General features: G+C 40.7%; 1 protein-coding gene across 2 annotated transcripts in view; it reads right to left on the bottom strand.

The window, feature by feature from the left end:
* Positions 1-2464: 2464 nt before the first annotated feature.
* The window catches only part of Plekhb2 (pleckstrin homology domain containing, family B (evectins) member 2), a 36000-nt gene continuing 25140 nt past the window's right edge, over positions 2465-13324 (bottom strand). For both annotated transcript variants that reach the window (XM_013028849.1, XM_013028850.1), the window contains 2 exons: positions 10590-10698; positions 2465-5121 (listed from right to left, as the gene is read on the bottom strand). In XM_013028849.1, coding sequence (XP_012884303.1) covers positions 4985-5121; positions 10590-10698 — 246 coding nt within the window. In that variant the 3' untranslated portion in view covers positions 2465-4984. The remainder of the gene's footprint in view (positions 5122-10589; positions 10699-13324) is intronic.

The following is a 13324-nucleotide window of genomic DNA, read 5'->3' as shown; positions in this document are numbered from 1 at the left end:
CTGTGGCTGAAGTGGTAGAGTGCTAGCCTTGAGCTGAAGAGCTGAGGAACAGCACCCAGGCCCAGAGTTCAAGCCCCACGACTGACCAAAAAAAAAAAGAAAAAAAGAAATCCACATACATTGCAGCCAGGCACCGGTGGCTCACACCTGTAATCCTAGCTACTCAGAAGGCTGAGATCTGAGGATCACGGTTCAAAGCCAGCCCAGGCAGGAAAGTCTACAAGACTCTTATCTCCAATAAACCACTAGAAAACCGGAAATGGCACTGTGGCTCAAGCGGTAGAGCGCTCACCTTGAGCTGAAGAGCTGAGAGATAGAGCCCCACGGCGGACAAAAAGAAATCCACATACATTGCAACTTTTATTAGCAAATAGCAAGTGTACAAAAGGATTTTGCTCTGATACTTCCATACATGTACAGAGCATACTTTGATCATGTAAGACTCAAAATACTGCTTTGAAGGTAGTGCCAATTCAGCACAGGGCTCCAGGAGTTTCCTCTCCTCACTGTTTATCTCTCCACCCAGTGACAAGCCACAGGGCACACACATAACTCAGGAAGGCCAACGAAAGAGCAATACTGGATTGTTCATTATATCCAAAATGACATAATTTCTTTCTCTGTAATCATGTTTCTGTAAGAGTATATTTGGTTCACAGTAATATTTAATAAATGACTATTCTTTATACATAGAACTAATGTATATTAAGTATCTTATGAATTTTTCTGTATACTTTTTTTCCCCATAAAAAATCTGTAAGGCCAGGTGCCGTTGGCTCATGTCTTCAATCCTAGCTACTCAGGAGGCTAAGAAGTGAGGGCGGTGATTCAAAGCCAACCCAGGCAGGAAAGTCTGTGAAACTCTTATCTCCAATTAACTCTGTGCTGTGGCTCAAGTGGTAGAGCATTAGCCTTAAGCTAAAGAGCTAAGGGACAGTGCCCAGGCCCAGAGTTCAATCCCCATGACTGACAAAAATAAACAATAAAAAAATGTATAATGTATTGCTTCCAGATAATCTCTCTGGCATATACATGTCCTTATGGACACATCCTGGAATTCAGTAGCCTACAAAGTTGGTAGGTGTATAAACAAAGTATTTGTAGAGAATTGACTTTTATATATGTGAAATCTCATTTAACTTTAAGGTGCATTTATTGGTACAAAGCCATTCTAGCCATTCTCTATTATATAAAAATTACCTTGCATACAAGTTTTTAGTTGCAGTGATGTTCTAAAATTTCTGGAACATAGTACAATAAAGCTTAGCTATGACTGAAAAAGTATAATTTGTTTTTTTCTGTTGTGAAAGTAAATTCCATAGCATTTAGTAGGTTCTGAATAAAAGGCAGTCTTAATTGATCATGACAGCAGAGATTCCTGATTACTACAAAGTATTTGTTTTTAGTCAGGGTCTCACTTAGCTAGTCCAGGCTGCCCGCGAACCAGCGCTCCTCCTGTCTCACCCTCCTGAGGGCTCAGCTTATAGGAATGTTACCACCATGGCCACTTATGAGAGGGGGAGAAGGGGAGAAGAAGAGAGAGAGGGAGAGAGGGAGAGGGAGAGAGAGGGACATGTGTATAAATGTTTATATAATTATGGCATATGTATATGTGTAGTTATATATATGTACACAAATATTGTTATAGTAGATATTGGCATCTTCAGATTTGAACCCAGGGCCTCATACTTTGCTAGAAAAGCACTCTACCACTTACGTCACAACTGTCACTCAGCTTTTTACTGGCTATTTTGGAGGCAAGAGTCCCTCAGATATTTCTGCCCAGACAGCTTTGAATCGTGATCTTCTGACCTCAGCCCACTCAATACCTAAGATTATAGGCATGAGACACTGTTATCAGGCATCATGTATATATGTGTATATACAAAATATATATACTTTTTAAAAACTTTTTTGTTCAGGTACTGGAATTTGAACTCAAGACTTGAGTGCTTCCCTTAACTTTTTCACTCAACGCTAGTTCTATACTATCAGAGCCACAGCTCCACTTCCAGTTTTTGCTAGTTAATTAGAAATAAGAGTTTCAAGGACTTTTCTTCCCCAGGTTAGCTTCAGACTTTGATCAAATCTCAGCCTCCTGAAGAGCTAGGATTACAGTTGTGAGCCAAAATAATCCAAAAAACAAAAACAGAAGTACCGGATGCTGTTGGCTCATGGTTGTAATCCTAACTATTCAGGAGGCTGAGAGCTGAGGATCATAATTTGAAGCTAGGCTAGGAAGGAAAGCCCATGAGACTCTTATCTCCAATTAACCACCAAAGAAGCTGCAAGTAGCTCTGTAGCTCAAGTAGTAGAGTGATAGCTTTGAGCAAAAATGCTGAAGGACAGTGCCCAGGCCACTGAGTTCAAGCCCCGAAACTAGTGTACAGGTGTGCACACATGTGTGCATGTGCGTGTGCACGTGCACACACACACACACACACAATCAAGTCACAAAAAAGCATACTTCAAGGTTAATGATCATTTAATAGTTGAATATTTTTATTTAGAAACATACAATTTTGCACATACAGGGAAACAGGCTGTGCAGAGAACAGAATACTAGAGACATGGAATCACTCACACACAAAAAAGAAAATCAAGTATGGAGAAAAAAATGGAGCTGTATTCTATGCCTCTGTCTACATACACTGGGGTGTGATTCACAGACTCAAAGCTGACAGAGAAAATTAATTTGATCATTCTCTGTCTGAACAGCAGAAATTCTTGTGATCCAGACAGCTACCTAGGTTCATGATGGCCTAAAATAGAAAAGCTCTGTCTGGCATTCTTCACAAATGATTCTGAGACACTAACCACCAGTTCTCCCTCTTCTCTTTTATATCCCAAGTCCAAAAGTTAACTCAAATCAAGAGAACAGAACCAAAAGAACAATCAGGTCAACAATAGTTAATAACACCAGCCAACTTCTTCCAGGCCTGAATGGTTGTTTAGGTATACATGGCTTAATCAAACAATTCTTTCCAACCCATGCATTTTGTGATGCAATGTGGCCCTGTGGACAAAGTTGTGAAAGGGGGCACCTACAGGAGTTGGGGCTAAGGGAATCATACACCTGAACCACTTCATACTCATCATGCATTTCATACCAGAATCAAGTCACCAGAGACAGAGAACTTCCAGGCTCAACTATATAGCTATCTAATGTGGCTGACACCTCCCAGGACAGAGGTTAATGAGACAGACATTCACTTCAAAGAATTTCAGGGGCCACAACTCCATTCTCTGGGTTCAGGAATTCAAAGTTAATACTAAAATGTACAGTGAAACTGGATTTTAATATTTTGTAAATATAGCCACAGCTTTAATAATTATTACAATCAAAGCAAAAGCCATTCTTCAGACACAGAACATACAATCAACATTATGCTGGTTAAAGTAATATTTTCTCACACATCAGAGATGACAGAGTAGTCAGTACACTTCCCTTCAGCTGCCAAGGGCATTGCATGTAACAACTTCTCTAGGAATGGGTACTGCTACGTCTCCTGGGTAGCTGGCTTCACAGGGCAAGCTAGTCAAAGATGAACACAGCAAGAGATGGGGTCAGCTAAGCCACACAGTAAGAGAGCAGGGCAATGTAACAGGTGTGCACTTCTGGAGTGTACTGTGGGAAAAATAGAACCAAACAGAGGGCATGGTAGAGGTTACTGTACTAACCTGCCACTGTGAAAACGTACTAACACAGGCAGGACAGAAAACATAAAGTAGAAGCTTTGAAACACAGAATAACAAATATAAATATTTGAAATATATTATTCCATAATAGTGGGAAATATAAGAATCTGTTAGAAAGGCAGGGCCGTGGATTTTCCATGCTTCACATGTTTGGGGGGGGGGCACAAAACTGAATATGTGGGCCAAGAACAAAAACAAAACTGGAATACTGGCCAAGCTTATGGCCCTAAGCCAGTACCTCAACTCTATATCCAACTTATCATTCATAACTCAAATCTCCCTCAGTCACAGCCCGTCCCAGTGCTCAGAACACCCTCCAGACTTACAAGACAGCCCTTCAGGGAGTGGAAGTGAGTATTCTCACACAGTTTGGTCTCTGAATGGCCAGAAACAGAACACTAACTGGGCTCTTCCTCCCAGCTTTCTCTCATTCTCTTTATAGTACTTTATCAACCAATAGAAAAATAGGCTTCCATGTAGGATTAGCTGGTGGTAAATATACCCAAAGCAGACATCAAAAATACATTTGAATAATGCAAATCTACCTTCATATACTTCTTACTGCTCTGACTGTTTTGGTTTTACCTTTAAAAGGTAAAGCCAAAATTTATGAGATTCAAACCTATTACCAATTTGGAACACTTTCCAAATACCACTAATGAAAAACTAACAAGCAGAAATAATACAATCAAAAGTTCTCTCGGGTTAGGCAAATTTCTGAAGCATCATTTTTAAAAGGGGTGTCACCCTGAGCAGTCAGCTTTGCTGGGGGCCCAAAGACCCACCGGTGGTTCCACATTACCACCTTAGGAAAGTCACTTGACAGCATGCCAGCCCTTAACTCCTAAGAAAACAAGCAGCCAGTTCTGGTCTGAGGTCTTGGAAGTTTATCATTAGACCAAAATAAGTTGTAGATTTTTCCTGCCACTATCACTTACTCAGTCATCACTAGGTCCTTGGCATAATATGAAAATAAGTTATCCCTTTAAACTCTGTGAAAAGAAAGTGCTTTTCAAGACATGTATATTTAAATAAGGTATTCCAAGAGCTCCATAAGGAAGAACTGGGATGAGCCGGCACCCTTAAAATGTCCAAGTGTTATTAGCTAAACAGCTTCAACCCCCTTCTCAGTGGTTCTTATGAGGATTAGTTACAATGATCAGATCACTACTTCCAAAGGAACTATTAAAACATTACAAACATTTGTCATAAACAGAAATGCCCTGCAAATCATATTATTGCACACAAGGTTCTCAGAAGCTATGCACATTATTTCTTGAAGACTCTAGAAGACCCAGAACAGAGACCCCAATGCCATGCCTGTTGCTGCTCCAGCCAGCATGCCTAGTGCCAGGTCACTGTCATTGTCTCGATACCGCTCTCGAATGATGACTTGGTTGGCAGGCTGCTGTCCATAAAGACCTAAAATAAAGAAGAAAAAAACAGAGCTTTGAAGAGCAGCTTGTGAATTCCAAAATTCACTGGAAAAGACTCTCTCCCCATAACTGAACAGAGTCTCCTCACCACCTCCTTTCCTGCTGCCTGCTGTCTTCTGCAGACATGGTGGCAGGAGGTAAAGGGAGTTAACTCCGGCACCAGCCCTCCTGCACCCCACTGGGATAGGCCCTCCACCCTCAAACTGCACCAAGAGAAAATAATGATCCTCAGGCTCACCAGGACCAAACACTACAAGAAGCAGAGGCCTGATGAAACTAGAGTCTTGCCTCAAGTTTCCAGGTCAGGCCTATAGGCAATGGTCACCAGGACAACAGACCCATGGCCTCCAGACAAGCAGAGAGCCAAGAATTCTAGTCCAAGTTATGTAGTTCCATTTTTACATAGTGAACATTGACATTATATAATGACTGTACCTGCTCACCCTCCCTCCATTTGTGTGTAGGGATGGGAGGGGTATAATGGTGGAAAATGAGAAAAGGGGTGACACTGACCAAGGTGCACTGCACTCATAACTGACATGAAATTGTAACCTCTCTGGACAACTACGCAATAATAAAATATTTCAAAAATAAAAGAAATCTTGTCCAGAAATAGCCCATTTAAAAGCTATTAACTATTTACTTTAAATCAGCTCATATAACATGCTATTTATTTACTTATTTAGTAGTACTGGGGATTGAATCTTAGCAAGCACTCTAGCACTTCATTTATGCCCCAGCCTTTACGCTTCCTTTTCAATCACATCTTTCTGTGATAAAATTTATGAGACAAGAATAACATTTATGTTAACAATGGAAATTTTTTTAGCACACTTAAACAAATTTAAGCTTATTTTATATAACTGAAATTGTAAGTGAAAATATGTTATTTGCTCTCTTCTCTTGTTTATAGCTATAATGCCTCCTGGTCACTAGACAGCTTTCCAGCTGCTCCTGTACTAACAGGGATCTCACCAGGACATGAACACATGTCAGAGCAGACAGGAAGGCAGCAATGCTCCCAGCATATGCCCAACCCAGGCATTTACCTACCACATTACACCCATCTGTCTGAATCAACCCTCAAAATAATCCAGTTCAAATGTTCACCCCCAGTTTGTAGATGGGCACACTAAGGCACACTGGGCACCCCTGTTATACTCTGTACATATGGCTAACAACCACAGCCTCAAAAGCAACAAAGGATGCTATAGGAAAAAAAAAGCCACAAAGAGTACAATGAGATCATTGTAATCTAAGGATACATAACAGCATTAGAAGTGACCATTTTTTCTGGGGAGGGGAGGGTCATTCGTGGGACTTGAACTCTGGTCTTGGGAGCTGTCCCTCCCTCAGCTCTTCAGCTCAAAGCTAGCACTCTACCACTTGAGCTACAATGCCACTTCTGGTTTTCTGGTGGTTATTTGGTGGTAAGAGTCTCACAGACTTTCCTGCCTGGGTTGGCTTTGAACCGTGATCCTCAAATCTCAGCCTCCGGGGCTGGGAAGGTGGCTCAGTGGTAGAGCGCTTGCCTTGCATGCTCGAGGCCCTGGGTTCGATTCCTCAGCACCACATAAGAAAAAAGAAAAAAGCCAGAAGTGGTGCTGTGGCTCAAGTGGTAGAGCGCTAGCCTTGAGCTGAAGAGCTAAGGGACAGCGCCCAGGCCCAGAGTTCAGGCCCATGACTGGACTCAAAAAAAAAAAAATCTCAGCCTCCAGAGTAGCTAGGATTACACGTGTGAGCCACCAATGCCCAGAAGAAGTGACATTTTTTTATATAAAAAATTCCAAAACTGGTGAAGGGTAGCATTTACTCATATAACCTGAAATCTTTAAATATTCCAATTAGCAAAATGCTAGTTACACAACTTGTAAGATGACCTAAAAGATCACCTGGAAAATCTCAACTCTATGTCTGCCCTCCCCCCACCCCCACCCCCACCCCCACACAGGTCACAGCCCTCATCACTGGATCCAAAGGCATGTCCTTGTCGCTTGGAAACTGAGCCAAGACTCACCAAGTCATACCTATTATGGCTACCAAACATAACTATTAGGAAAATGGTCAGATGTCAACAAGAAGGAATCAGCTACTATTTCCATAACAACAAAGTTAAATAAATCTTCAGGCAAGACTGAAAGCAGGTCACTTTTGCAAACAATGAACTATGTGGAAATGAGAAGTTTTAAGAGATGGGGAGACAGCTAAAATCACACACTTAGAAGTTTGTTTGGGTTTATATCCACCTAGAAACCACAGAGCAACATTATACTAATCCATTCTCTACAAGATAGAACTATAAGCCACTAAACCAAAGGAGGCAACTCAAACAAAGGTCTCAATCTACATCACAACATACCTGAATCAACTCCACTAACGTGGGTCAGTTAAAGCAGAACATTTACAGTATGTCCTGTGTTCATTGCAATCTGTTACCAATTGACTGACCAAGCTTTGGTCCAAATCACACCAAACAGAATGCTGTTAACCAGTTCTGCACATGAATAGAAGGGTCTCTATGGACCCTGGAAGGTAGGAGAACAAGAACCACCTAAGCACCATAGGGTCTCAGGAAAGGCAATGAAGAATACCCCTCTGCCTGCCCGCAACCACTGCGGTGGGGTGACCACACCCACACTTGGGCCTTCTATTCCCTCCATCTGCTGACTAGTCACAATGCCTACCAACCAGTCCCTCGGGCGGCAGCAAGGGCACCACTGCCCCCATTCCTCATAATAAGAACAAAGAGTAAGTCTGAAATAGCCTTTACAGTTGCTTCTGAATACTTCTGCTCTTCTACACAGAGAAGAAACAGCTATGGCCTTTCACTCTGTGAACCCACACCTCGTATTAGGCTTAAGAGCCCCACCACAACCAGGACCCCAGTAAACAAATGGGTAAAGGAAATAAATTCACACAAGGGGAACATAATTAGCCAGCAATTAACACAAGGCTTATCCTTGTGTGTCAGCCTAAAAATGTAAAATTGGAGTAAATCGAGAGCTCTCCTTTCGACATACTGACATTAGAACTGTCAGAATAACAGTTGATTTTACAAGAGCAATCAGTATAACAATGAGAATCTATCTTATAAACTGGTCTGAGAATCAACTTGGTAAAGTGTTCTCAAGACTTATTCTAATCTTTTTGTATTGCTGTTGGTGGTACAGAATTTTCAACTCAAATGTGTTTAAAACTGAGCCACACCTTCAGCCCTTTTTACTTTTAGTTCTCTTTCAGATACGGTCTCCCTTTTTTTTTTTTTTTGGTCTCAGTTTGTCATGGACCTCAATCCTTCTGCCTATGCCTCTCACCTAGCTGAGATTATAGACGTGTACTACCATGCCTAGATTGTTTTGAAGATAGAGTCTCATGCTACCTTTTTGCTTGGGGCTGAAACTCAAACCATGACCTTCCTATCTCAGCCTCCCAAGTAGCTAGGATTACAAGCATAAACTATCCATGCCCAGCTACCTGTTAAAACATTAACACATGAAATAAAATGTGAGAGTTTCCTGAAAAAAAAATCAGAGACAGAGAGGAGAGGGAAATAGAGATTAAAAAAAAAGATTAGTCATGATGTAATAACTATTAAAAATACTAAGAACACAACATGAGTCACTACATTACCACAATAATCTCAATACTGGATATTTTAAAACTTTAATAATTTAAAAAACATTGGAAGAAAAATGTCTATTCCTTCTGACAATAATAGGCAGAAATGCACATTAACATATGTTTCATAGAAATAAAAACAGAAACAAGAATTCAAAGCAGATTTACAACAGAAAAAAGTAAAAGCAAAAGCATGTAACTGAAAGCACTGAAAGCATGTAACAATACTGTGAGGCTCTCTCTGGACAACATACAAAAATTAAAATTTGAGGGAAGGAGTGACATTGCCCAAAAAGAAATGTACACCTTATCTGACTTACATAACTATAACACCTCTGTACATCACCTTTATAACAATTTTTTTTTAAAATTTAATGAACCTAAAAATAAAAATTCACAACATAAATATAAAAGGCAATATACAATTATATAGACAAACTATTTATATAGAGAAAGTGATTCAAATAAAAATAATTGTGCTATGGGAGGGGGGAGGCTGGGAAGGGATGTGAAGGGTAAACAAAGGAGGAGGCTGCAATGCTTGGTAAGAAATGTACGCATTATCCTGCCCATGTAATTGTAACTCCTCTGTACAGTATGTTCACAAATAAAATTAAATTAAATTAAAAAAAATTGTGCTAGGATGAGGTATAAACATTTTATATCATAATTATTTTGCTATTTTTCATCTTGACATTAAAAACAGTCAAACAAAATTGAATCCTCCAAAGTACATAGTGGCTGGGCAAAAGGAGAACAAAAAGCGTCTACTTCTACTCAAGCACCAGTCTCTCAGATACTAATGCACCTGAAGCCAAAAACAACCCTCTAAGAGTGGCTGCGGGTCGCCAATTTCCCTGAAACCACTGTCAGTGTCCACCCCTTTCTGCTGGCAACTCTGCTTAGACACCATGCTACTTCTGTTCACAGCCTATGGACCCCATAAGCCAACCCTCCTGAGCTTCAGGCTCTGATTCCACCATCCAGCAGTGTGTCCTCCTGTAATATGCAATCAATTTGCTTTTCTGCCTTCATCCCTCTCACTGTGGCTCCAGACTCACTTAGAAACTAGCAGCTCTCCACATACACATCCCCATACTGAAGGTCCTCTTGCCCAGGAGACCTAGGACTCCTACCTACTCAGTCCCATTTATAATTTGTTTCAAGTGAGACAAAAAAATGGGACAAACTTCCAAAGCCCCAAATAACATAGCCTCTTGCAAGCCTCTTCACTTCACTGGGAAAGAGATTGTTAGCTCAGTAGTAAAAACTGTCTAACGATATCACTGGAAGGAGGGTCACCTCTCATCCCTTACAATGGGTCTCTTTCTTTGGCTTTCTTTTGCTTCTTAATATAATTCAATCCCAGTAAGCACAAATTATCTTCATGAGAATTAGACTATACATAATAATGAAGTTCTAAAACTCAGTACTATTCTAGCTTTGTAAAATAATGTGTGGATACAAACGCTTATTAAAAAGCAAACATGGGCTGGGAATGTAGCTTTAGTGGTAGAGTACTTGCCTAGCATGCATGAAGCCCTTGGTTCAATTCTTCAGTACCACATAAACAGAAAAAGCCAAAAGTGGCAGTGTGGCTCAAGTGGTAGAGTGCTAGCCTTGAGCAAAATTATCTCAGGGACAGTATCCAGCCCCTGAATTCAAGCCCCAGGACTGTCCTAAAAAAAAGCAAACATGCCAAAGGCATAGTAGCCAAGTGATCTGTGGTATCTAATGGAAAATACAGTTGACTTAATCTTAATATGAGAAATAAAAATTCTTCAAGGCCCACCAACTAAATGAAGAGAAGCAGAGTAGAAGGCCAGCGTAAGTTACCTGTGTATGGGTACTGGTAGGGCACAGCATAGGCCTGCCCATTTGCAGCATAGACAACTTGAGTTCCTGCCGGGTAGGCACCACTGTAAGGACCGTAGCCATACATCTGCTAGAAAGAAAAAAGGCCCATTAGAAATACATTCCTGAAAGTTCCAAACACCTTGACACTGCATCTCTAAGTGGCCATTAATAAAATTTGAATCATTAAAAAAGGAAGAAAATGAGACTACATGGTTATGACTTGTTTTAAGATTACTAAAAAATATAAACTAAACAACCATATTTAAAAGTCTACTTTCAGAGTATAAAATGAAGAAGATGTAAAATACAACAAAACAGAGAGCTGGATTTCTAAGAGACTGGGATATGAATTCATTTCCACCATTACCTCAACTTCCAATAGATTCCCCGACCTCTCATTACACTAGACCTTGTTTTGTTCATCTGTAAAATGATTGGCTTAGACCAGGTGACAATGACATTCATTCAAACATGTATTTTCCAGGTAAAACCAGCCTAGAGGCAGAACTGTCCCCAGCCCAATTTCAGCTTACTGGGAGGAAAATATAGCGGGGGAACACTAGAGGTCTAGGATTTGATCAGGTAGCTGATTTTCTGGTCACAAATATCTATGAAAGACCACTACCAGAAATAGTCAGAGGAGGTGCCTCCAATGACTGAGCAAATGAACTATGCAACAAGAAACCCAAAGATAAAAGAACAGCCTTGCTTATAAACTCACAGGCACATTCAGACCATTACAATTATGTTCATGATGTCACTACCACCTGATATGAGGAAAATAAGGGATCTGGCATAGATCTATATCTGTAATTTTAGAAAAGCAGGAGAAAAGACTTCCACTGCTAGAAGGAGTGGACCTTCTTTCCTTATTTCTCCTTCTAAGAATGAGCACTTAAAACTCTGGACATTCCACACAGAACAACATAGGAAGCCACAGTCAGGCTAGTACCCCAGGAATGGAGGGATAACACATGGCAAATCTTCTGCCCTTGGAAATGTGAGCAACTACACAAAAAGGTTTCAAGAAAAGCCTATTCTCCCTACCCAAAGCTTCTACAAGGGAAAGGGTTAGCTGAGCAAAAGGGAACACTTTTAGATGATAGCTTCTCTACTCTAAGCAAAACCACAGAAAAACCCCCAGCCCAGCCCCATTCCACCAGCAAAGGCCTCGTGTGGACAGCCTAAGCTCATACACTAAGTCAGCGGTAGCACAGCCTCCCCTTATGGTATTCCTTCTTAGTACTGTAAAAGAAGTCAAGCAGGGAGTGAGAAACTCTATTCCTGCCAGATGAAGCTGGTCCCACTATGTCATGGGGACTATGTGGGGACCTGAAATGACTATTCTTGCCCTATGGAAAAAAGACACCCCCTCCTTAACACCCAGGATGGCATCAGCACAGCCTCATAGATAGTATGTTCCACTCCATGGGAGCCACGGGGTGAGGTCATCAGTAGGGGTGAGGTCAGAGCAGTGGCCAGGGTCCCCCCACTTTATCTTTATGATGTCCATTTGTCTTAACATCATTAATCATATCAAGTACCAGGATCTTAAACAGAATGACAACAGAAAACAGTAACACTAAGGTAACAAAGACTAGAATTAAGGGATAGGATGATGCTGAGTGGCAGAGCACTTGCCTATCATGTGCAAGGCCTCAAGATCCAACTGGAAAAAAAATCTTAAAGAAGCTCCATAAAAATATTTCAACAAGGGCTGGGAAGGTGGCTCAGTGGTAGAGTGCTTGCCTTGCATGCTCAAGGCCCTGGGTTCGATTCCTCAGCACCACATAAGCAAAAAGAAAAAAGCCAGAAATGGCGCTGTGGCTCAAGTGGTAGAATACTAGCCTTGAGCTGAAGAGCTGAGGGACAGTGCCCAGGCCCAGAGTTCAGGTCCCACGTCCGGACCCAAAAAAAAAAAAAAATGTCAACAAGCCTTGATGAACTCATAAGCAAAAAATAGAAACTTTCCCCCAAAATAACAAAATCAAGAAAGATACAAAAAGATAAACAGATTCTTCTATATGAAGATATAAATAATAAAATGAAAATTTTAGAACCAAAATAATACAAGAAATATACACAATTCAATGAATAGGCTCAGTAGATAAAGCAGGGAAAGATTCAGTGACTTAAATCCAAAGTACAGTATCATAGAGAAGACAGACTAAGGAAAAAGAACAACAAACCTAACCTTCCTGTCATCAGTCCCAAAAGGGGAGGAGAAAAGGGTTGGCTGAAAAAATATTCAAAAATCATGGCTTAAAGTTTCTCAAACTTAAAACAAAATCCTATGTATTTCAAAAAGGTAAAAGTATTAAATGAAATAAGCTTAAAGGAAGTCCCCACCAATACAAATCAAAGTTCTGAAAACTAAACACAAAGAAAACCAAAGAATGAACAGAAGGAAATAAGCAAATCCATTAAACTAATAAAGTGAATAAAGCAAAAGGCTGACTCTGGAAAGACTAGTAAAAGTAACAGACCTCTGCAGGGGGCAGGGTTACAAAAATTACTATTATCAGCCATGAATGGAATGGCGGCTATCACATTACAGACCTAGCAGACATCACAGTAAGAAAACACTGTGGTGTCAGGCTTGCTGAGTCATGCCTGCAATACCAGTTACTAGGGAGGCAGAAGATCTCAGAAGCTAGCCAACAAGCCAACAAGCAAACATGGTGGAGCACCTGTAATTCCAACTATGCAAGAGG

This window comes from Dipodomys ordii, unplaced genomic scaffold (genome assembly GCF_000151885.1).
Source record: "Dipodomys ordii isolate 6190 unplaced genomic scaffold, Dord_2.0 Scaffold114, whole genome shotgun sequence".
In the NCBI taxonomy this organism is placed as follows: Eukaryota; Metazoa; Chordata; class Mammalia; order Rodentia; family Heteromyidae; genus Dipodomys; species Dipodomys ordii.
This window is presented reverse-complemented; position numbering and strand designations above follow the sequence as displayed.